The following is a 24,320-nucleotide window of genomic DNA, read 5'->3' on the forward strand; positions in this document are numbered from 1 at the left end:
CAATCTGAGAAATGCTATAGCCGTGCAACGAGAAGAGGATAACCAGAGGGTTGCAATGGAAAATGAGGCCTTCACTTGGGGAGTCAGGAAGAAGAAAGGGACTAGTAGTTTTGATCAGTTTGAAGGGGAATTCTTGAAGAAATACTGGTCCAAAAGTCATCAGTGTGCAGCAATTGAGGACCTACTACACCGCAAGTCACTTAATACATGGAGAGGAGCATTGAGAGAGTTTGCCGAACATTTGTGGGAATTGAACGAGACCTTGGAACAACCCCTGAGTGATGATATGATATCTGCGATAAAAAGAAGATTGAACCGGAAAATGCAAGAAACTGTATCCGGGAGCCCAATTAAAGATTGGGAGGCCTTGATGGAGATACTGGAACAGTTGGAATCTGTTCGATCACAGGAACACAATCAAGCTAATGATCAAAACCGAGAGGGAAGTAATGACCAAAGGAATCATTTTAATAATTCGTCTGATTATAGAGGAAGAGGTGGAGGCCACAGGTATAGGAACCATGGTGGTGAACAGCAATGGAGAAGTGATTGGAGAAGGAGTGAAGAACCAAGAGATCATGAGAGAGGAAGGGATAGGCGAATGAATGACACAGTGCATATAGAAGAGGCAGAGAGACCGGAAAACTGAATGACACACCAGATGAGGTCTGGTCAAGAGTGAGAGCTACAAGGACCAGAATAGACCTACTAAGACATGTTTAGAACATTTAGTTGTTAAACGGACATTTGAAAAAGGGGAATGTTTATTTGCATTTTATTTTCTGATGTATTATAACTAGAACTTCATATTTCATATCGACGATTACCTGAGAATGGGTGTAAAACCTGTAACAACTAATTTGTAATATAATAATTCATATGTCATGTGTTTACGTAATAATTTTTGATTGTATGTTGTGTGTGGCATTCAATATGGACTATAGAGGATTATTGCTGCTTGATAAAAAAATTGTGATTTGGACAATGCCATGTTTGTGAGATGTAATAACCATTTGTAGAATATTATTGTGGAGGCAGCCCACTACCGGAGTCGAGGGATTATTTGGTGAATTGTAATTTCATTAATTATTTACACTGTGTGTTTTGTTCAGATGTAATGATATCTAATTTTCCTTGCCAATTCTTTTACGCCCGAGGCTCCAAAGAAGTTTTCGAGGGCGGGGATGTAAGGGGTCCGTAGGCCCTTACTATAAGTTTGCACTCAGCACAGGTCGATAGGGCGAACAATCGATTGTGTCGTGTTGCGAGAGCGAGTGTGGAGTTGAATCAGTCCCATGTTGCGGGCAGAGGTGTGTGGAGGCCAGTTGTTGTAATGCAAGGCTTTAACGACAAAGGGAGTTGCCATCGCCGCGGTTTAACCCCTTTGTGCTAGAATAATACCGGGAAAGTGAATAAGTATTATTACTCAAGTGATTAGTGATATTCTAGTGCCGATATTTTGGTTTCGCGTCTACCGCGCCGGCATTCTTTGGATTGCAATGTTGGATTGCAGTGTTGGATTAACGTGTGACGATAATGAGAAATGAAGAGGCCTGTGCTGAGATTAGCCGTATTTAGATATGTATGACGAAGGAAGTGGCTGCCTCCTCCTTTTGTGCTTTTGAGATGAATATAGGTTCATGATTAGTGAAACTGTGTTGGGGTTTTTCTTGTTACCAGACATTTCATTATTACAGCATTTGAGAAGGACGAACTGGAAAGTAACAACTTCCGTAGCAGTCAATTCCGATTGCCAGCCCCATTAGGTACACGGTCACATTAATAATGATTATTGGGCTGCTATTCGATCAGGTCGGGTCGAAATAAATCGGAGGTGTTACAAACTCTCATTATGTTTTGTTACTACTGTATCAGTAGGAGGTTCTACTTTATTTTTGAAACATCTATGCACAGCACTCTCTCAGCATTTGCATTTTGACAATGACTGATTAAGACGTCGACTGTACATATTAAAAACAGACAAGAAATCTCACTGCTAAGCATTCGATTTTCTATATTCAGTTTATTAACTTTTTGTCCATGGTAAACTGTAACGTGAGTGCTGATGAAGAAGATATTGACACAATTTGCTGTTGTTGCTAAGGTATTCCAGAAAATGTAATGAGCACAGTGTCAGTAAATATGTGTAGAGCAAGTGGCTCTGAGACAATTATCAGCCACACCACCTAAACGTCCGAAGCCCACAAGCATATATGTAAGATGACGATAATGCCTGATGATCTATATCTACATGGTAACTCTGCAATTCACGATTAAGGGCCTGGCAGATGGGCATCGAACCATAATTTTTAATTTACTTCTCTACCATTCCACTCTCATTGCAAGCAGGGTTACATATTTCCATGTGAGCTCTGATTTCTCGTAATTTACTATGATGATAATTTCTCCCTACATAGATGGGCGCCAACAAAATATTATCAAACTCTGATGACAAAATTCGTGTTTGAAATTTCACGAAAATCTCTGGCTCTAGCGAAAAACGCCTTTGTTCTAATTACCGCCATCCCAGTTCATGTATCGTATCCATAGCACTCTCTCCCTGATTTCGTGATAATACAAAAACAGCTGCTATCCTTTAAATTTCTTTGATGTCCCACACCACACTGCAATACTCCACAAGAGGACAGACAAGCACAGTGTAAGCAGTTTCTTTAGTAGACTTGTTACATTTTCCACGTTGTCTGCCAAATAAACAATCTTTGGTTTGCTTCCTCCAGAGCATTATCTATATGAATGTTATGATTTAATTTACTCATAAGTGTAATCCCTATGTATTTCGTTGAGTTCACAGCTTTTAGGTTTGTATGATTTATCGTGGTAACGAAATTTAGCACATTTATTTCAATACTCATGTGGTTTACTTCATACTTCCCATTATTTACAGTCAAATGTCATTTTTCACATCTTAAAGGCATCTTTATCACTTCACAATTAGTTTTGATCATCTGATGACTTTACAATAAGGTAAATGACAGCATAATCTGCAAACAATCAAAGAGAGCTTCTCAGATTGTCTCTTAAATCGTGTACATAGATCAGGTACAAGAAAGGGCCTATAACTCTTACTTGGGAAACGTCAGATATTACTTCGATGACTTTGTCAGATATTACGAACTGTTACCTTCCTGGTACAAAATCACGAATAAGTGCAAACAACTAGGATGATACTCCAGGGGCACACAACGTAATCGGAACAGAGTCAAAAGCTTTCTGTAAAACAAAAAATACGGAATCAATGTAATATCATCTGCCCAAATCAGTCATTACTTTGCGAGAATAAAGAGCTTGTTGCGTTTCACAAGAATTATGTTCTCCGAATATGTGTTGGTTATTTGTCCATAAATGATATCTTGAAGGTCATTCACAATGTTCAAACAGATTATATTTTCCAAAATCCTACTGCAAAGTGACGTTAGTGGTATGGGTGGGCATTTCATCGGATTACTCCCATTTCCTTTCTTGGGTTCCGGTCTAATTTGTGCTACTTTCCTGTCTTTGGGTACTGATCTTTCTGCAGTTGAAGAGTTGCATATGACAGCTAAGTATGGAGCTATTGTATCAGCATATTCTGAAAGGAACCTGGGTGGTGTATAGTCTGCCCCAGGGGCATTGCCTTTCTTAACGTGGGTGGTGTACAGTCTGCCCCAGAGGCATTGCCTTTCTTAACGTGGGTGGTGTACAGTCTGCCCCAGAGGCATTGCCTTTCTTAAGTGTTAAGCTACTCCAACACATTTAGGATACCCACTTCTAAGTTACTCATATAGGCAGTTATTCTTAATTAGAATTCTGGAATATTTTGCTTTTCCTGTGAAGGAATTGATAAAATCCGTCTTCAGTAACTCGCTTTAGTAGCACTGTCGTCAATAACTTTACCATTGTTATCGTGCAGTGAAGGTATTAATGCACCTTGTCAATTGTATACTTTACATACAACCAGAATTTCTTTGGGTTTTTTGCCAGATTTCGACACAGAGTGTCGTTCTGGAAACTATTAAAAGCCTCTCTCATTGAAGTTTGCACTAAATTTCGAGCTTCTGTAAAACTTCGCCAATCCTGTGGACTTTGCATTCTTTTAAATTTTGCATGTGTATTTCATTGCTTCTGAAACACTGGTCTGACCTGTTGTGTGTCAGTACCACTTATTAATTTATTTGATATGTATCTCTCAGTTATTACTTATTTTACTTTAAACCACATCTGGACTATGCTTAGAAAGACTTATCTGAAGGGGTGGAAACTCTCTCTTTGGGATGCGTCAAGCGAATTTTTATCTGCTTTTTCAAGGGCATGTATTACGCGTTTATTTTGGAGAGTTTTGATGTTACAGTATTCACTCTTGTGAACTTTTCATGGCTCAACAACATTGTGGTCACTAATCCCTGTACCTGTTACGCTCCCTGTTTGGCCATGGTTATTAAGATGTCAAAGATGTTTTCTCAACCATTTACACTTTCAGTGCGTTTCTGAACTCACTGTGCAAAATAATTTCAGACACACCATTCAGTTCGGTTTTCGACGACGTTTTATGCCTACCACTGACATTGTATTTTCGCCAATATATCGAGGGTAGACGAAACTCCCCACCAACTCTAATTCTACGAGTGGCATACCTATTTCAAATGACAAGTTTTCTTTGAACTGTTCAGCATGTTTCATCCAAGTCAGAGCATTGGTGAAGGGAACTTATTAATTTATTCCAGTTCGTAGGTGTAAGCTCCACCCGTACTTATCATACTGTATAGGCTTTCACAGTCAGCATCCCCATTAGTTAAAACTTATGGCCTGAGAGGCCATGGTCAATCTGTAAAACTACTACTTCCTGACGTTTCGTTACCAACTGCGGGTAGCAGTGAGTCAATGACTGGCTGCCAGGCTATGGAGGTCCCAACATTGCCTGTCCATGATTTATTTGGCTCTGAGCACTATGGGACTTAACATCTCAGGTCATCAGTCCGCTAGAACTTAGAACTACGTAAACCTAACTAACCTAAGGACATCATACATATCCATGCCCAAGGCAGGATTCGAACCTGCGACTGTAGCGGTCGCGCGGTTCCAGACTGAAGCGCCTTCCAGTATGATAATGAGTTTCACGAACAAACAAACAGACGGCGTGGCCATGGGGAGCCCTCTGAGTCCAGCTGTTGCTAATCTTTTCATGGAATTTTTTGAACAGTAAGCACTGCAGTCAGGCAGAAAAAGTCCTTGAAAGTGGTGTCGGTACGTGGATGGGACTTTTGTGATATGGAATCACAGTAGAGAGGAACTGTACGGTTTGTTGGTGTATCTGAATAGTATTAATCCAAAGATACAATTTACTATGGAGAAACAGAGAAATGGCAACTAAATTTTTTGGACGTATCAGCAATTAAACAGGCAATGCGATTCTAGGGCATAAGGTGTATACAAAAGAAACACACATCGACTAATACCTCCATAAGCATTCGAACCATCATCCCAGGAAGAAGAGAGGTGTCATTAAAACATTGGTGGACAGAGCTAGTAAGTTTATTTTCAAGTTGATCTAAATCATTTACGAATGGCTGTTAGGAAAAATGGATACGCCGACAACGACATCGAGCGAGCACTTCATCCTAGAAGAAAAGTATGTGACAACATGCAGCAACAACTGTCAGCTGGAAAAGTTTTTCTTCCATTTATTCACAATATTACGGACTATATTGGGAAAGTTTTGGCCAACTGAACACAAAAGGAACTGTAGACTGGGATATACCGACAATCAGCTGTACCGAAACATGTTTTGAAGGAAGGTGGTCATGAAATAAAATTTAGTGAGACAAGCGTGTTAGCCAGAACATCGATTATTATGCACTTATGTATAGGAAAGCTATAGAAATTCTGGAACACCACAATGATTTCATCACAAAAGAGGACGGCTTAAAGTTAGACAGGATATTGTGGTCGACTTTGTTCCAATGATGTGACGATCGATTACATGATGTTAGTCAGAGATAGACTTATAGTCTGCCCCACGTGACATATGTTGGTGCCCTCTATGCACACTATATAAATGGGAAATCCATGGCCTGGCAGCCATCGTTTACTCACCTCCGAAGATGTTGGCTGCAGTAGGCAACGAAACGTCAGGAAGAGGTAGTTTTACAGATAGACCATGACATCTGAGATCAGAACTTTTAATTGATCGCTACCCTTACTACCTCACAGGAGCTATCTACTTAAATTTCACTACAAGGTAAACTACTCCGAACAGCAATGAACACTACACCACCAAATGTATTTCATCTATTCTTTGTGAACATGCTTAGGTCTCTTCAAAAATTTCAGCTGAACTTACAATCCTGGAAATGGAAAAAAGAACACATTGACACCGGTGTGTCAGACCCACCATACTTGCTCCGGACACTGCGAGAGGGCTGTACAAGCAATAATAACACGCACGGCACAGCGGACACACCAGGAACCGCGGTGTTGGCCGTCGAATGGCGCTAGCTGCGCAGCATTTGTGCACCGCCGCCGTCAGTGTCAGCCAGTTTGCCGTGGCATATGGAGCTCCATCGCAGTCTTTAACACTGGTAGCATGCCGCGACAGCGTGGACGTGAACCGTATGTGCAGTTGACGGACTTTGAGCGAGGGCGTATAGTGGGCATGCGGGAGGCCGGGTGGACGTACCGCCGAATTGCTCAACACGTGGGGCGTGAGGTCTCCACAGTACATCGATGTTGTCGCCAGTGGTCGGCGGAAGGTGCACGTGCCCGTCGACCTGGGACCGGACCGCAGCGACGCACGGATGCACGCCAAGACCGTAGGATCCTACGCAGTGCCGTAGGGGACCGCACCGCCACTTCCCAGCAAATTAGGGACACTGTTGCTCCTGGGGTATCGGCGAGGACCATTCGCAACCGTCTCCATGAAGCTGGGCTAGGGTCCCGCACACCGTTAGGCCGTCTTCCGTTCACGCCCCAACATCGTGCAGCCCGCCTCCAGTGGTGTCGCGACAGGCGTGAATGGAGGGACGAATGGAGACGTGTCGTCTTCAGCGATGAGAGTCGCTTCTGCCTTGGTGCCAATGATGGTCGTATGCGTGTTTGGCGCCGTGCAGGTGAGCGCCACAATCAGGACTGCATACGACCGAGGCACACAGGGCCAACACCCGGCATCATGGTGTGGGGAGCGATCTCCTACACTGGCCGTACACCACTATTGATCGTCGAGGGGACACTGAATAGTGCACGGTACATCCAAACCGTCATCGAACCCATCGTTCTACCATTCCTAGACCGGCAAGGTCTACAGGACAATGCACGTCCGCATATATCCCGTGCCACCCAACGTGCTCTAGAAGGTGTAAGTCAACTACACTGGCCAGCAAGATCTCCGGATCTGTCCCCCGTACGATCGTATCCATGGGAGAATAGCAGCCTGCATTGCTGCGAAAGGTGGATATACACTGTACTAGTGCCGACATTGTGCATGCTCTGTTGCCTGTGTCTATGTGCCTGTGGTTCTGTCGGTGTGATCATGTGATGTATCTGACCCCAGGAATGTGTCAATAAAGTTTCCCCTTCCTGGGACAATGAATTCACGGTGTTCTTATTTCAATTTCCAGGAGTGTATTTAAATACCTATAACGATTTGAGATTCAGTGCTTTCTGTTAGCACTTTGAGCCCTCGTTCTTTTCTAATGCAACTACGACAATTTAGAGCTATGGTACTTACTGTGTTGTATCTACCCTCTTTTGGTGTTCTACTTGCAGCCTTTGAAACTGAAGCACTTTCTGCACTTACCAAATACCTTCTAATTTAAAAAAAGCCCAGTCCCCTCTACACATCCGCATACTCATGGAACTGCTTCCTGCTCCTGAGCCATTTAGCTGAATCCGTAAATCCACCACCTTCTGACGCTAGTTGGGGAATCTGCAACCTACACAGCTGCAGAACTGTCTGGGACTCTGATTCAGACTTCACTCCACTCTGTATAAAAGAACCACCTTCAGTTCTGCCCATGATGCTTCAGATGGTGAGCTCTGCCTTCATCTCGCACACAAGACTGGCAGTCTTTACTAGCCAGTCACCTGAAACCTGAGAGAACCTCTTCCAATCCAATGTGGCACATATTGTTAGCACCAACGTGAGCCACCACCTACTGCTGGCTATTCCATGTCTTTCATGGCATCCAGAAGCACCCATTTCTTATCTGTAAGGACTCCTCCCAGTATGCACATTGGATTCCTTCCCCTCCTATACAGTCGTTTCTCTAAATGGTTCCATTACACACCTAACACCGGAGCTTCCAATCACCTGTAATACTACCCTCTGTCCTGTCTTGCACACTGAGAGGCTTTCTCTGGAACATGGCAAGCGACTTCATCTGGCTCATGGATTTCATCAGCCATAGCCATAGACAGAAATCAAATTGTTCATCAGACGAACTGAGCAGGCTCTCCGATCAGCAACATGGAAATTCTTTCACTGCCACCCACACACTGGAATGACTTCCCACTCGACCACAAATGAGAGGTTCAAATGGCTCTGAGCACTATGGGACTTAACATCTATGGTCATCAGTCCCCTAGAACTTAGAACTACTTAAACCTAACTAACCTAAGGACAGCACACAACACCCAGTCATCACGAAGCAGAGAAAATCCCGGACTCCGCCGGGAATCCGGGCGCGGGAAGCGAGAACGCTACCGCACGACCACGAGCTGCGGACCAAGTGAGAGGTCAATCTCAGTATAGGCAGTACCCAAGGTGACTGCAGCAGTGGACCAATTGGTGGACATCACTACCTGGAGCTGTGAGCGAAGAATCACCAACTTCATTCACATCTGAACACAGCAATTACTATATCTGTCCATACAGATATATACGAAGTATAGGAGTCGAAGGTAAGGAACACAGACAATATTTAAAATAAGTCGCTTCTTATGAAAACATGTCAGCTCTCAGTACTCTGATTTACTACTGCTACTACTATGAGAGCTTCCACTGGATTGGGCGATCTAAGCGCTGCAAGTAACACAAAACAAAGGAGTGATGCAATTCAGCCAGTGGTTCTATGGACCACACAGTTTATAAAGCTTATAAATGTGCCTGATAAATACACACATGTGCACAAAATACGGGATTTGAAGCAAAATAACAATAATAATACCATTACAACTATAACAGTAGTAGATGTAGCGAAAATATACTTAGAGCAATTGATAAATAATTCGCTCACTTGTGACAAACATCAAAGGATAAGGACGTCAAGTCATGCACCAAAAGTCCCCATTATGAGCCAATTTCAGTATTAATGCTGACGAACAGAGAAAATGAGCAAATAAGCTTCTAACAAACACTATATGCTTTCCTTGCAGCAAAGGTGAAGTCGTTGCATCTGGTGTCAACATAATGCTGTTCAATCAAACCTACTGTTTGAATACCAGTGGGTGTAAGCATGTTACTGTCAGTGTAATATCGAATAGGGAGTTCTAGTATGTGGAATTTCTTGAAAACCATCGATTTAGTAATGAAAAAGTAATATTCGCTTTGCATCAATGCAATGTCTCAAAGCAGATGTCAGCCTTGTTCCACAGAAAAGTTTGTTCTCCCCTGATGTTAGCAGGTGATCATACCATCTCTGTAGGGGATAGAGTTGGTACAGTTAAAATATTTAACAACAGAGGGAGCACATATCTACAGGAGCTGATTTTTAACATTTTGATGAAATGCGGTACAGGATGAGCTAGAGTGTTGGCAAAGATGGCAGTCACATATACTACAAGTAATTTACTGTCGATAGCTTGCCAAAATCTCCACTCATTGGAGACTACCATAGCTCGACTCCATGATGCATTCCGTGCATTGATGGAAGTGGAAATGTATGAATCATCATTACCAGATGTGGGCACTGAATTACGATCTAATTTAAGTTTGTTTATATACCCAGCTGTAAGCAAGAGTTTATAAAAACCCTCCATTTCAAAGTACATAAACAGTTACCACTATAACCAAGTGGACGAAACAGTCTCACCACAAGGGTTTTTAAATGACTGGTCCTGCAGTGATGAAGGTAGAAACCTGAAGAATGAGACGAATGGACCATTACTTCCTGATATTAGAGGTGCTTTGGTTATTGGGGTTTCATGCTGCGGAAAATAATTACCTTTTACACTGTTGACATATCCTGTGGGAGTCCACTTAGAGCATGTATATATTTTTCAAAAATTCTGTTTCAATCAAAATATCAGCTACAGCAGGAGATGTTGCATGGAGTTAAGGTACTAACATACTAAACTGCCAGCAAAAGCAGTGATATTCCACCACCTGAAAACGTAAAACCAAACAGCATATTCATTTTTGGCAACATCTCTATGGAAAATCAGGATATCCGCCGACATTTCTGCTTAGCTCGCCACATGGAAGTGAATATAATTTATTTGAGTGAGACATACTTAAGCATAACAAAGCTGTTGGTCTGGGATACACCAACCTTGTAACAATCGAACAGGACAATCTGAATTTAAAGCATATTTTCCAAGTACATGTAGGAACTGACATGGCACTCAATGAATTCGTTATATGCGAGGATTGCTGGAGTAACTCTCAGTATAGCTTGCTGGTTACAGATCAAACTACTAAACTGAATGAGAGCCAAAACTTCAAAATGATTCTTCAAAAAGGCAATGCACCAAAACGCACCTGTCAGTATATTGTACACTATGTACAAATTTACACATGTGTTGCACATTCATTCAGAGGATGCAAAGCACGTGCGTTCGACAAAAAAATGGAGGTAATCAACACTAAAGTAATGGAACTGAATGTCTTGTAAAGGAAGGTGCTATGAATAGTGAGGTGTTGATTGCTCAAATTCAGCAATATGACCTGTGGGTCAACGAGAAAATTGAAGGAGTCAATGTAAAACCAACGCATATGTGGAACAAGAATGTGATAGCTAAGGCACTTCACGCCCATCACCACCGACTGTCTCAGAATATACGTAAGTTGTAAACTGTCTCAAAAATGGCTGAGTATGCAGCAGCATGTTGTCAAAGGAGTGTAATGTTAAAAACTGGGGTGTGGAAGACAATTTGACAGAAGTTACTTTCGTGAAAGTTAGGTCAACTGCAACGAGACCAGTGTCCCTCAGCAACATTTCAGCCAGTAACTGACAGGCTGAAAGAGCTGTCATGGACTATGGATGAAACCAGAAACAGGAGGAGGAGGAGGAGTGCCGAGTTAAGAAAGAACATATGAGGTCATCAGGGCAAAACCGTATTTGTTAGGTAAGCACTCAATATGTTTAAGCAAGAAGGCTATAAGAATTGGGAACAAGGAATCTGAAAGATTGCCTATGCTGTTACAGTTAATAATTTTGAAAATGTCGACTGTTAAAAATATACCCTGAAACTAGAAAAACACGTGGTCCAAGATCACATATGACCAACGCATGTAAAACCCCAAAAGGATGAATGGAAGTCTCATAGAGCGACAAATACAGGATTTTAACTGAACCAGCATTAGCAGCTCCACCTAGTGCAGGTAAAATACTCGAAGTTCAGCCTGAAACACTAAACAGTCTACATCTAGGATATATAAATTACGTTAACTAAATGGAATCATAGATCGATTACGACTGTTTACAGCTTTAGTTGGTGAAGAGATTGCAGATCACATGAACAAAATATCGATCTTCCCTGGGCTACGAAAATTATGCATCGTCGAGTAAGTGTGGAGAGAGTTGTTCATGAGCTTTACAGACCTGCATGCAGAATATATCTGATAATACGAGGAATGGATTATGCATGGCAGACTGATCTCTTGGATATGCAAAACTACTTACAATCAAATAATGGCGTCAAGTATGTCTCGCAGTCACAGACATATTCCAATTTCGCTTGGGCCTTACCTTTGAATGTAAAGACAGGGAAGGAGGTTTGAGAGGTTTCTGAACAGTTGTTGCAGACAGGACTAAATCGACTGTCCATCAACCATGAAGACAGATGATGGAAGTGAATTTTACGATAGATATTTCAAAGCAGAATTCGAATTAAGTGGGATAAACCACTACTCAACATTCTCATATTTGGAAACTAGTATTGCCAAATGGTTGAACTGGACCATCAAAAATGGAATGTGGAAGCAATTTAATCTTAAATGTATGTGCAAATGGCTGAACATACAGCCAAAAATCATCGACGAGTATAATCGCATTATTCACCACAGAATTAAGAGGAAACCTATTGAAGTCACAAAGGAATTACAGGAAAGCTTTGAACCCATTATGTTCCTCATATAGCAGGTCATATGATGTCAAAGGAACAGGGCATTGATGAAATGGCTTAGTTTCTCGTCAAAGCTCAACAGCTGAGTGAACACCCTCAATTTGCTATGTAATTCGAAAAGCAAAGCTGAAACCATGCAGTAGTGTGACATGAGTGCTACGAAACGTATCAACAAAGTCGGAGGTGGTATTCTCGAGAATCTGCCATCAGAAGTGTATATCTCTGGATACAATTTCTGTGGAGCTGTAACAAAACTAAAATAGCACCTAGCTTATGGTGATAAGGGCTTTAATGCATTGGACAATGTATACAAAGTGCACATCATTGCCTACACTAAAGACAAAGATCACCGTATTTCAGAGCAAATATTCATTGATAAGGCTACACAGGTATGTCAAGGAACAGATATTCATGCAGCACAAGCTATTTCTGAATATGTGGTTGATAAGGCAATGTTTGCTCGAACTTAAATAGGGTACTGGACTAACCTTCAAGCATTACTGAATTCAGTTCACTGTATACTAAAGAAGAGGAAAAGCCTATGGGATATTTAAAAAATTGGTGAAAGCTGCAAACGGTGCCTTTCGGCAGAAAGAAGGAAGGAAATGTGGTAAAACGCCCACATTCCTACAAATATCAAAGACAGCTGGTGGAATAATTCTGTTTCTGATACCTGCATTTGCTGGGCTGTCAGATACTGGTTTCATTAGCTAGGAGAGCTGATATAATTCAAGCAGTACAGAACGCCCGAAAAAGCGAAAAGTAATTACGAGCAGCTGAAAGGCATAATATGACCATGGAGGCCATTGCTATAGGTAAAGGCCTATATTTACATGGCTTTGGTTGTACATAAAGGCCCACAGCAATGATACTGGAAAAAAGGATTAATAACACAGATCTGGTTAAACTCGTCAGCAAACTTAAAATCACGAGATTTTACAGCGTGTTTATAAAGGATACATTGCCTAAGACAATGTGGAAATCTAAGAAACATGGAACTGTCAATTTAGATGTTGTTCGGGGTATGGAGCTCTTGGTGATTTAAGGCCACCTGAAGAACTGTGTTGTCACTTCACCAATAGGAACCAGCTGATGTACAATGTTCGACGCTACCATGACTTCAGTTCATACCTCTGAGGATATTTCTGCATGATATTTTTCCTAAAAATTGCATAAAAACAAGCAGTATGCAAGTCTCCACGTCATTTGAATCTCCGATGAAATTATGTTCACTCTAATCCTAATTGGTTTAAATTGAAAGCAAACTACTTTCCTCCAATATACACTCCTGGAAATGGAAAAAAGAACACATTGACACCGGTGTGTCAGACCCACCATACTTGCTCCGGACACTGCGAGAGGGCTGTACAAGCAATGATCACACGCACGGCACAGCGGACACACCAGGAACCGCGGTGTTGGCCGTCGAATGGCGCTAGCTGCGCAGCATTTGTGCACCGCCGCCGTCAGTGTCAGCCAGTTTGCCGTGGCATACGGAGCTCCATCGCAGTCTTTAACACTGGTAGCATGCCGCGACAGTGTGGACGTGAACCGTATGTGCAGTTGACGGACTTTGAGCGAGGGCGTATAGTGGGCATGCGGGAGACCGGGTGGACGTACCGCCGAATTGCTCAACACGTGGGGCGTGAGGTCTCCACAGTACATCGATGTTGTCGCCAGTGGTCGGCGGAAGGTGCACGTGCCCGTCGACCTGGGACCGGACCGCAGCGACGCACGGATGCACGCCAAGACCATAGGATCCTACGCAGTGCCGTAGGGGACTGCACCGCCACTTCCCAGCAAATTAGGGACACTGTTGCTCCTGGGGTATCGGCGAGGACCATTCGCAACCGTCTCCATGAAGCTGGGCTACGATCCCACACACCGTTAGGCTGTCTTCCGTTCACGCCCCAACATCGTGCAGTCTGCCCCCAGTGGTGTCGCGACAGGCGTGAATGGAGGGACAAATGGAGACGTGTCGTCTTCAGCGATGAGAGCCGCTTCTGCCTTGGTGCCAATGATGGTCGTATGCGTGTTTGGCGCCGTGCAGGTGAGCGCCACAATCAGGACTGCATACGACCGAGGCACACAGGGCCAACACCCGGCATCATGGTGTGTGGGGAGCGATCTCCTACACTGGCCGTACATCACTGGTGATCGTCGAGGGGACACTGAATAGTGCACGGTACATCCAAACCGTCATTGAACCCATCGTTCTACCATTCCTAGACCGGCAAGGGAACTTGCTGTTCCAACAGGACAATGCACGTCCGCAAGTATCCCGTGCCACCCAACGTGCTCTAGAAGGTGTAAGTCAACTACCCTGGCCAGCAAGATCTCCGGATCTGTCCCCCATTGAGCATGTTTGGGACTGGATGAAGCGTCGTCTCACACGGTCTGCACGTCCAGCACGAATGCTGGTCCAACTGAGGCGCCAGGTGGAAATGGTATGGCAAGCCGTTCCACAGGACTACATCCAGCATCTCTACGATCGTCTCCATGGGAGAATAGCAGCCTGCATTGCTGCGAAAGGTGGATATACACTGTACTAGTGCCGACATTGTGCATGCTCTGTTGCCTGTGTCTATGTGCCTGTGGTTCTGTCTGTGTGATCATGTGATGTATCTGACCCCAGGAATGTGTCAATAAAGTTTCCCCTTCCTGGGACAATGAATTCACAGTGTTGTTATTTCAATTTCCAGGAGTGTATGTGCAGGGGGTAGCGATGTACAGCATTGACTGGCTGGAAACATACGAAAGCATAGCTAACGTCACTGAATTAATAATAAATTGCATCTAGAGAATTGGGAAGTTGTGTCAATGCCTCTTGGCACTTGCAACACTGACAATTCATATGTATACTGGAAACGTTTTGTTAAGGGATTTGAGGTATGAGGTGAAGGCAAACATTAGTATGTTTAAATCAAAGATAGAAACAAAAGACATTCCGGACTTCAGTCACAAATATTTAATAGGATGGCCACTAGGTGTCTCAGAGGGACAAGTGATGGTGCATAATACTGATAAAATTTTTAAGTTATCAACTGGTGAACCGACTGCCAGTCAGTACAATTCGTGTAGAGTGTAATATTGTAATGAATTTTGTACCTCGACGACAGATTAGTCCATATTATTTATTCGTTTTTTCCTATAGTGAGTCTTGCTTACAAAAGTGAAGAAAATGACGTCCACAATGAATATGGGCTGCTACATGAAGCCAAGGTGGCGAAGGGTTCACAACCATCAGGAATGTGGCAGGTACTGTGAAATTAAGCTGCAAAGCAGAAGCCAAAAGTGAAGTCCACGAGGTAACTGAGATGAATGGCATGACCCATACTAGAAGATAAGGGAGTCATGGAATAAGAGGGAATAAGATGATTGGTCAGGCGTCAAAGAGAAACGGCATGCCTATCCACTGAGGAGGACATCATGCCAGTATGACTACTTGTTCAGCATATTCTGCATAGACTCTCAACCGGGCTCGCGTAAAAGCCACCAGTGGTGGAACATATTCCATGATGGTGGAGTGTGTTAAGACAACAAATGATGAACAGAAGTGCAGAGGAATGAACTAAACACCCACAGTCTAGTTATGAATGGAATGGGATTTAAAAAAAAAAAAAAAAAAAAAATGGACGAGGGTGGTCTGATCCGCTCCCCTGGAAGTACCTCTTATGAGATGTAGGACACTGAGGAACTGGGTACCATGTACAGCCAGGTAAGAATACATGGGAGGACCAAGTAAGTTTCCTATCAGATATTAGCAACAGGAATTTTCTAGTTTCAATGAATGGAAGAACGAAAGGTGCAAGATGTAAAGATGGTGTAAGAAACTAATTACGCAGCCAAATATTCATACAAAAGGTTTTGGCAGTGGAAAAGTGAAAGCCACTGTCCATGCTTCACGAGAAAAGAAGATAGGAACGACGCTGAAGACGCCACACATGGAGACACGTTTGTGTGGAACTGTAACAGAGTGTAAAATCCTTGGCGAAAAGGGAGCTGAGACGCCTGTTGGGTGATTCCATAATATGGTTGCTTGGGATAGCAAAGACAATGATACCCAGGACGAGCATTCAGGCAACCCGTTTTCGTGGATAAATGTGTGTGACAAGTCAAACCATATAAACCTTGAGACAACTTTGTCTTTCAAAACTTCCTCTAGTAAATGGGGCAGACAGCTTCTAAAGCCCCACATGTACGGACTACAGAGGATACCAGCCCTCTAGTAGATGTATCAGGACGATGGTTCAAAATGTGGAGAGCATATTTCCCCAAGCGAATCATATCGCTGCATGCCTCAGTCCACCAGGAACCAAGACACACTACAGTAAACTTGAAGTAAACGGTATGGAACATTCTTCGGCGATAAGGATAACATTTGGAAGATACTTTACGTGGTCTTCACAGCTGTGTAAAGGTCGTGAGGGAGGGGTATAGCCTCCAGTCGGCCTTAGGATGTCAAAGTTACCGTAAGGAGGGCTATGCGTGAAGTGTTCAGTGAATTCGAAAGTAAAATTCTATATACCGATTTGACAGAAAACCCTAGGAAGTTCTGGTCTTACGTTAAATCAGTAAGTGTATCGAAAAAGCATATCCTGACACTCTGGGATGATGATGGCATTGAAACAGAGGATGACACACGTAAAGCTGAAATACTAAACACCTTTTTCCAAAGCTGTTTCACAGACGAAGACCGCACTGTAGTTCCTTCTCTAAATCCTCGCACGAACGAAAGTATAGCTGACATCGAAATAAGTGGTCAAGGAATAGAAAAGCAACTGAAATCACTCAACAGAGGAAAGTCCACTGGACCTGACAAGATACCAATTCGATTCTACACAGAGTAAATGAAAGAACGTGCCCGCCTTCCAACAGCCGTGTACAGCAAGTCTCTAGAGGAACGGAAGGTTCCAAAGGATTGGAAAAGAGCACAGGTAGCCCCAGTTTTCAAGAAGGGTTTTCGAGCAGAAGCGCAAAACTATAGGCCTATATCTCTGACATCGATCTCTTGTAGAATTTTAGAACATGTTTTTTGCTCGAGTATCATGTCGTTTCTGGAAACCCAGAATCTACTATGTAGGAATCAACATGGATTCCGGAAACAGCGATCGTGTGAGACCCAACTCGCTTTATTTGTTCATGAGACCCAGAAAATATTAGACACAGGCTCCCAGGTAGATGCCATTTTCCTTGACTTCCGGAAGGCGTTCGATACAGTTCCGCATTGTCGCCTGATAAAGTAAGAGCCTACGGAATATCAGACCAGCTGTGTGGCTGGATTGAAGAGTTTTTAGCAAACAGAACACAGCATGTTGTTCTCAATGGAGAGACGTCTACAGACAAAGTAGCCTCTGGCGTGCCACAGGGGAGTGATATGGGACCATTGCATTTCACAATATGTATAAATGACCTAGTAGTGTCTGAAGTTCCATGCAGATGATGCTGTAGTATACAGAGAAGTTGCAGCATTAGAAAATTGCAGCGAAATGCAGGAAGATCTGCAGCAGATAGGCACATGGTGCAGGGAGTGGCAACTGACCTCTAACATAGACACACATAATGTATTGCGAATACATAGAAAGAAGGATCCTTTATTGTATGATTATATGATGGCGGAACAAACACTGGTAGCAGTTACTTCTGTACAATGTCTGGGAGTATGTGTACGGAACGATCTGAAGTGGAATGATCATATAAAATTAATTGTTGGTAAGGTGGGTGCTAGGTTGAGATTCAATGGGAGAGTCCTTAGAAAATGTAGTCCATCAACAAAGGAGGTGGCTTACAAAACACTCGTTCGACCTATACTCGAGTATTGCTCATCAGTGTGGGATCCGTACCAGGTCAGGTTGACAGAGGAGATAGAGAACAACCAAAGAAAAGCGGCACGTTTCATCACAGGGTTATTTGGTAAGCATGATAGTGTTACGGAGATGTTTAGCAAAATCAAGTGGCAGACTCTGCAAGAGAGGCGCTCTGCATCACGGTGTAGCTTGCTGTCCAGGTTTCGAGAGGGTGCGTTTCTGGATGAGGTATCGAATATATTATTGCTTCCCCCTACTTATACCTCCCAAGGAGATCACGAATGTAAAATTAGAGAGATACGAGCACGCACGGAGGCTTTCCGGCAGTCCTTCCTGCGAACCATACGTGACTGGAACAGGAAAGGGAGGTAATGACAGTGGCACGTAAAGTGCCCACCGCCACACACCGTTGGGTGGCTTGCGGAGTATAATGTAGATGTAGAAATTTGCCAATTGGATTTGCACTCAGGTGGGGTAGGAGTCGGCGCATGGATGCACACAGGAAGTGATCACTTGAATATGTGTCAGAGGGAACGGGTCATTCCAGGTTGATACAGCGCGCCGCTATCATGTGATCTTGGTTTGAGCGCGCGCTATAATCGATTATAGTTCGCTGTTCTAGTGCGGGTGGGGCTCCGGTGGTGATTTGCTATTACGTCGCTGGCGTGTGTTCGTGGTGGCTGGCGGAAAGTGAGAGGGTAGTCGGTTTCTGCATATTGCACGGAACATGAAGTTCACTCTGCCTGACCTGCTGGTGACTAGCGCTAAGGTGGTTGTACCTCGCAATATGAGCAGAGTGGTCTGGGGAGGATCAACTCGCTGCTGTGCTGGCCATGTGGTGGTGATTAATTGGCGTCGGGGTACTTGTTCTGCCTGCCTGTCCGATGTGGAGGTCCGGTGGGGTCCTGTGATACTCTGGCCTGGAGACAACCAGCTGCTAAATTTTGGAGTCGTATGCCAGGTTAGGGTGTGAGCTCGGTTGGCTCGTCAGATTTTCTGCTGGAAGCTCCAGCTGCGGTTTCTGAACTTCATTCTGATGTGGGACGGCGTTATTGGAGGTTTATGCTGTGTGTGTGTGTGTGTGTGTGTGTGTGTGGCACATTACGATATTCATTGGTACTAATTTATTTGCTCAACTGGAGTACCTTTTGTTTATACCGCTGAGTGGGTCGTTACCCACGCGGTCTGCTCAGCGTAACCTTTGGTGGTGCCTGTATGTTCCTTTTTGAAGGAATTCATGTAGGTGGATCCTGTTACCTGCCCGGAGTTGCGTTCATGTATGGTATATTTGGCATTTGACATGTTAGGTAAAGTCTGCCTAAGGAAGGCAGTTTTGGACAGTATACGCATAGTGAATTACTTCTGCTTAGTATATATGGTCTTCTGGGACAACACGATCTTGTCAATTTGGTTTGTGTCACAGCATTTAGTGGTATGTTCCGTATTTTTATCTTACTATGTTATTATTAACTTGGTGGAATAGTCACGTTTGGTATTGTTAAGGCACTTCTCAGACTGTGGTTTGACTATTCATGTGTGCTTGGCTTTTATTGTTTTGTTTATTAAGATTTGTGTGTGTTGGCTTCTGGCACCTGTTAAGAGCGCCTGAGTTAACGGTGCTGTGGTTATCATGTGCTGTCGGGATGTTATATTGTTATTCCATTTTTGAATTTTATCTTGTGTTGATATTATCTGTCGTGTGTTACAAAACATAGCCAACATGCGTAAGTGATGGGCAGTTGTGGGAGGCATGTTGGGGAGCTCTCAGCATTTATTTCGGGGACCGTTTCTAGTGGGAAGGCTCTGAAGTGTGAGAGCTCGGCCATCTGTGATTGTGTTGGGAGTTGCCCTTGCCCTTTGGTTGTATCAAATTATTATTTTGTTATTATATTTATTGGTTGTGTTTGCGCTTCTTTTATTTTATGGTGCCAAGTGCCATTATCTTTCTCAAAGTTCTTTTATATAAATGATTTTAAATTGTAATGCCAAGTTAACTTATTATTGGACCTTGGTCTGTGGTGTAAAATCTTTTAAAGCACCATTGTAATTTGTTCTTGCAGAATAAATTTCTCTTATTTTATGGTGCCAAGTTGCCATTATTATTAATGTTTTTTAGTTTATTGCTGCTCTTAATGTTTTCCGATTTTATGGTGCCAACTGTCATCATTCTTAAAGGTTTTTGTAAATGATCTTAAGTTGTATTGCCAAGTTAACTTATTATTGGATTTTGTCTCTTGGCTAAACTCCAAAAGCTGTTTGGGGATTATTGGGTGGAAATCCTTGGATAGTTGTCCTATAAGAACACACATTCCAAAGATGACAGGCGAGCTGGACAGTGCAGAACGAGAAGTCCAAATGGTAAGAAATGTGCATGGAATCTGAAAGGAACGTGGGTGCTTTAGTGGTAAGAGATGATTCAGAAGGTCAGCTAGGAGGGAACCTCTTGGACAGGTTCTCTAAGAGCCCCAAAGCAGATGGTGGGCAGTGAAGTAGCCAAGCAGCAAAAAGGAGTGAGGGAGCTGACCAATGAGCTAGGGTAAGTCCGACTTGGTAACAGCAAATGATGGAGAGGTGTAGATATTGCAAAGAGAAAAGGTGAAATGAGGAAGGGCAATGCTGACTGCAACAGCTAGCAGTCGCATGTTAAATGAGATGGATGGCCAGCATGGCTCCCACATGAGGTGGAATGCTGTCCTTGGAGGTAAAGGTCACAGAGGACCAGAAAGAAACATGAAAGGTCAAATGGGTTGTGAGGATAATTTTTTTTCTTGGAAGCAGAAAACAAGCGGACACTGCAATTCCAAGAGCAGCTGTAATCCCTCCTGGGATCTAATGCCATGAATTTTCCATTGGAGAAGTCATAATGGGGATTGGGGAAGAGGGAACAAATGAAGATTAGTCACCTTGGTGGCTGCTGAGTGCAAGCCTTCAAAAATCCACTGTTACAGGGGGAAGAGGCTGAAGAATCCTGTTCCATGAGACCTACAAACATATTGGCACTCTCCCTGGGTCAGTCTGAATTCCACGGCAGAAAATCTGTAGGCAGTGGGCACCAGCAAAATGGAGGTCAGCCAGGTAAGGGTACATATGCCAACACCACTGAAGTGGATCTCCAAGTCAGGGAAGGAGAAGACCATTTGTTTTTGTTAGAGTTCTTAGAACTTTCTAGTTGACGGATGAAGAGTATGTTTTTAGCTGTAGAAAGTCTTTGCAGGAGTATTGCTTTTGTCCTTTCAGCCTGATAGTTGTGTAGCACGTGATTCCGCCACCAAATGTAAAGATCTGATTGCTTGTTGCGTAGCTGTAGTAGGAGACAGGGATGCTATTGTGACCTGTGTGATTTCACTACTGCAACACTGACTTGAAGTTGGAAGTCTTGGTGGGCATATCCTCCGTTATGCATGGCATAGCAAAAATGGTACTGTAAATGCCAGATGGAAAATGCACGGATTTTGACTAGCTAACAATTTCACGTGACAGGGTGGGGTTTAATGGCCTTCAATCACATCTCCTGGATGCTTGCTCATTAAGACACTTGGGACATTCACGGGATTACAATTGATACAGCAGAGAGGAGGCGAACAGCTGCCCTCGTGTGCATCTCCGCCAAAAGTAACACACTTGGCCATGTTTTGATTGGATACACGTTTTATTATAATGTTGACACTTGTACGACCGCATCTGGTATGGAATGTATAGTTGGACTGTGATTACTTCACAGCCTCCCTTAATCTTTGAGGCAAAAACTACTCGAGCAAATGGTAGAAAATGAGTGCATGTGGGTCCACAGCTCATGGTCGTGCAGTAGCGTTCTCGCTTCCCGCGCCCGGGTTCGATTCCCGGCGGGGTCAGGAATTTTCTCTGCCTCGTGATGACTGGGTGTTGTGTGCTGCCCTTAGGTTAGTTACGGTAAGTAGTTCTAAGTTCTAGGGGACTGATGACCATAGATGTTAAGTCCCATAGTGCTCAGAGACATTTGAACTATTTTTTTTTTAGTGCATGTGGGCATTAAGTTTGCATCCATCTTTATCATAAATGAGAAAAATTTCACAGAGTCTCCAACTGCAACACCTTCCAGAATAAGGCATGCATTAACTGTAGCAAAGAAATGACCCCCTTCAGTATGTGACACCATGAGGAACCAAGGTGCATTTGGGAGGGCCTTCAAATCTATAGCCTCATTTTGTTTATGTTTAGTAGACACACGCTAAGATGGTGATTGATACATTGCAAAAGAATCCCCCATGATTGCCATCTCCAATGGCATGCTCTTTCCAACTGGGAACCCACTCAGAGGGGGATTCACCCACCGTAAATGATTGTTTGCACCTCAGGTCACACCCCCAAAACTCCTGACAGAGGGACCAATTGGCATTTGGGAAGGTAACAGCTCAGTCACTCACCCTTCTGGGCCTGATCTGTATCAGAGGGTACATGAGAACCCTACCCGTTGACCTGGAGCTGCCAATTATGCATTACCTTGTCACCTGTAATGTGTCTAACGAATGGGACAGCCTTCAGGAACACACCAGGACGAAGGAGAAACAAAGAGAATGAGGATTCACCGGTTAAGTCTTCACAGCCTTACTGAAAGTGGCACCAGCTACTTATGTTTCTTCTTGATGGTGGTCTGTAAACCACTACAAGCTTGTGCATTACCTGAGCACCACTGTGGCACCGAATTGAGAGAGGTGTTCAACACTATATTCATTAATCTGAAAGGCTGCAAATCAGCTCCAATTTTTGGATATATAGCCATTCACCCTTTCTTCTAACTTGTTCTACTGCAGTATGATATTAGCTTGTGCCCTTCAAGATGAATCTGTTGAATTTAAGTGATTTCATGTGACATTCTGCATTAAACACAATACAGCTTCTGATATGCCACCTGAACTTTTATTTTCCTGTATGGATATCAGACATTTGCTCTATTTATCTAGGAATAGTCACATAACGGTTGTTGCAAAGAATAGTATTAATGAATCATTACAGTAGTGCATTTTATAACTGAAGTACTCTCACAATTAATAAACAAAAATTTATATTTCTGAAAAAGTTCTGCAGTGAATTATGAAAACTTACCTTGCACTATCAGATGCACATCTTATTGAGGTTTCCACCTGAAATATTTGAAGAAATGGCCAGTGATTTACAACTGATGAGACAGTAAATACATAGAATTCTATTAACGCCCACCAACATGTGATTGGTCCACAAAATGCTGTAAGTTAGGCTTGAAAATATCATTTAAGAGGACATGATAAACTGTTGCAGTTAATGAAACAGAATGTTAGTAAGAATTCATTCTCCATTTTCTCACTGTCTTCAGTACTGTAAATAACTACACAAGCCAGTAATTTGGTTGCAGCCATACTTCCTACTAGACACTTCACAAAGGAAAGTGACCAATAACATCTTTAATCTGTTATGCACTTACACTTTGTGTAAAGTTTTCTTTCACTTTTTTCCTGTTATGAAAACTGCCATGCACTGACAGATGAATCCATCATCGTAAGTGACACATTTGGACCTTTGTGCTCTGGGCAGCCCAGACCAACTTGCAGAGGTGAGGAGTGACTCCTAAACCCAACCTTAAGTTCACACCCAGAACTACATACAGACTTGGACCATTAAATATACAAACATTAATAAATATTGGCAAACTCAAAATAGTTTCACACATTGTAAATGGACAAGTTAAAATTGGCATTACAAAATATCACATTCACAGATGAAGAAATACCACATTCAGAGAACTGTAGATTCTTCACAGAGAACACAGGGAAGAAATTCGCGAAACTACTACAGAACTAGGCTCTGCATTCATAAATGGCAATTATGTTGCAAACGGTGCCAAATTTTTTGGGAGGACAACGGTTCAATCCCACACCCGACCATCCGGATTTAGGTTTTCCATGATTTCCCTAAATCACTCCAGGCAAATTCCGGGATGGTTCCTTTGAAAGGGCATGGCCGACTTCCTTCCCCATCCTTTCCTAATCTGATTAGACCAATGACCTCGCTGTTTTGCCTCTTCCCCCAAACAATCCAAAATCCAAATTTTTCATTACCTCCAGAAGTCTCTCTCCCTGCAATAATTCAATATTTAGGTGAGAGGTACACAATAATTAATGCACATGCACCAATAGGTCAGGATAACAATGCAGAAGGTAAAACAGTCCTCAGAACAATGTTGAGAAGCATCTAATGAAGTTCCAGAGGAAAACATACAGATTT

General features: G+C 43.0%; 1 protein-coding gene across 9 annotated transcripts in view; it reads right to left on the bottom strand.

The window, feature by feature from the left end:
- The window catches only part of LOC124720161 (zinc finger protein 729-like), a 158,242-nt gene that overhangs the window by 71,031 nt on the left and 62,891 nt on the right, over nucleotides 1-24,320 (bottom strand). For 7 of the 9 annotated variants that reach the window (XM_047245476.1, XM_047245477.1, XM_047245471.1 and 4 more), the window contains one exon: nucleotides 23,166-23,203. The exons of the other annotated variants lie outside the window; for them this stretch is intronic. In XM_047245476.1, coding sequence (XP_047101432.1) covers nucleotides 23,166-23,203 — 38 coding nt within the window. The remainder of the gene's footprint in view (nucleotides 1-23,165; nucleotides 23,204-24,320) is intronic. 9 annotated transcript variants of the gene reach the window in all.

This window comes from Schistocerca piceifrons, chromosome 11 (genome assembly GCF_021461385.2).
Source record: "Schistocerca piceifrons isolate TAMUIC-IGC-003096 chromosome 11, iqSchPice1.1, whole genome shotgun sequence".
Lineage (NCBI taxonomy): Eukaryota > Metazoa > Arthropoda > Insecta > Orthoptera > Acrididae > Schistocerca > Schistocerca piceifrons.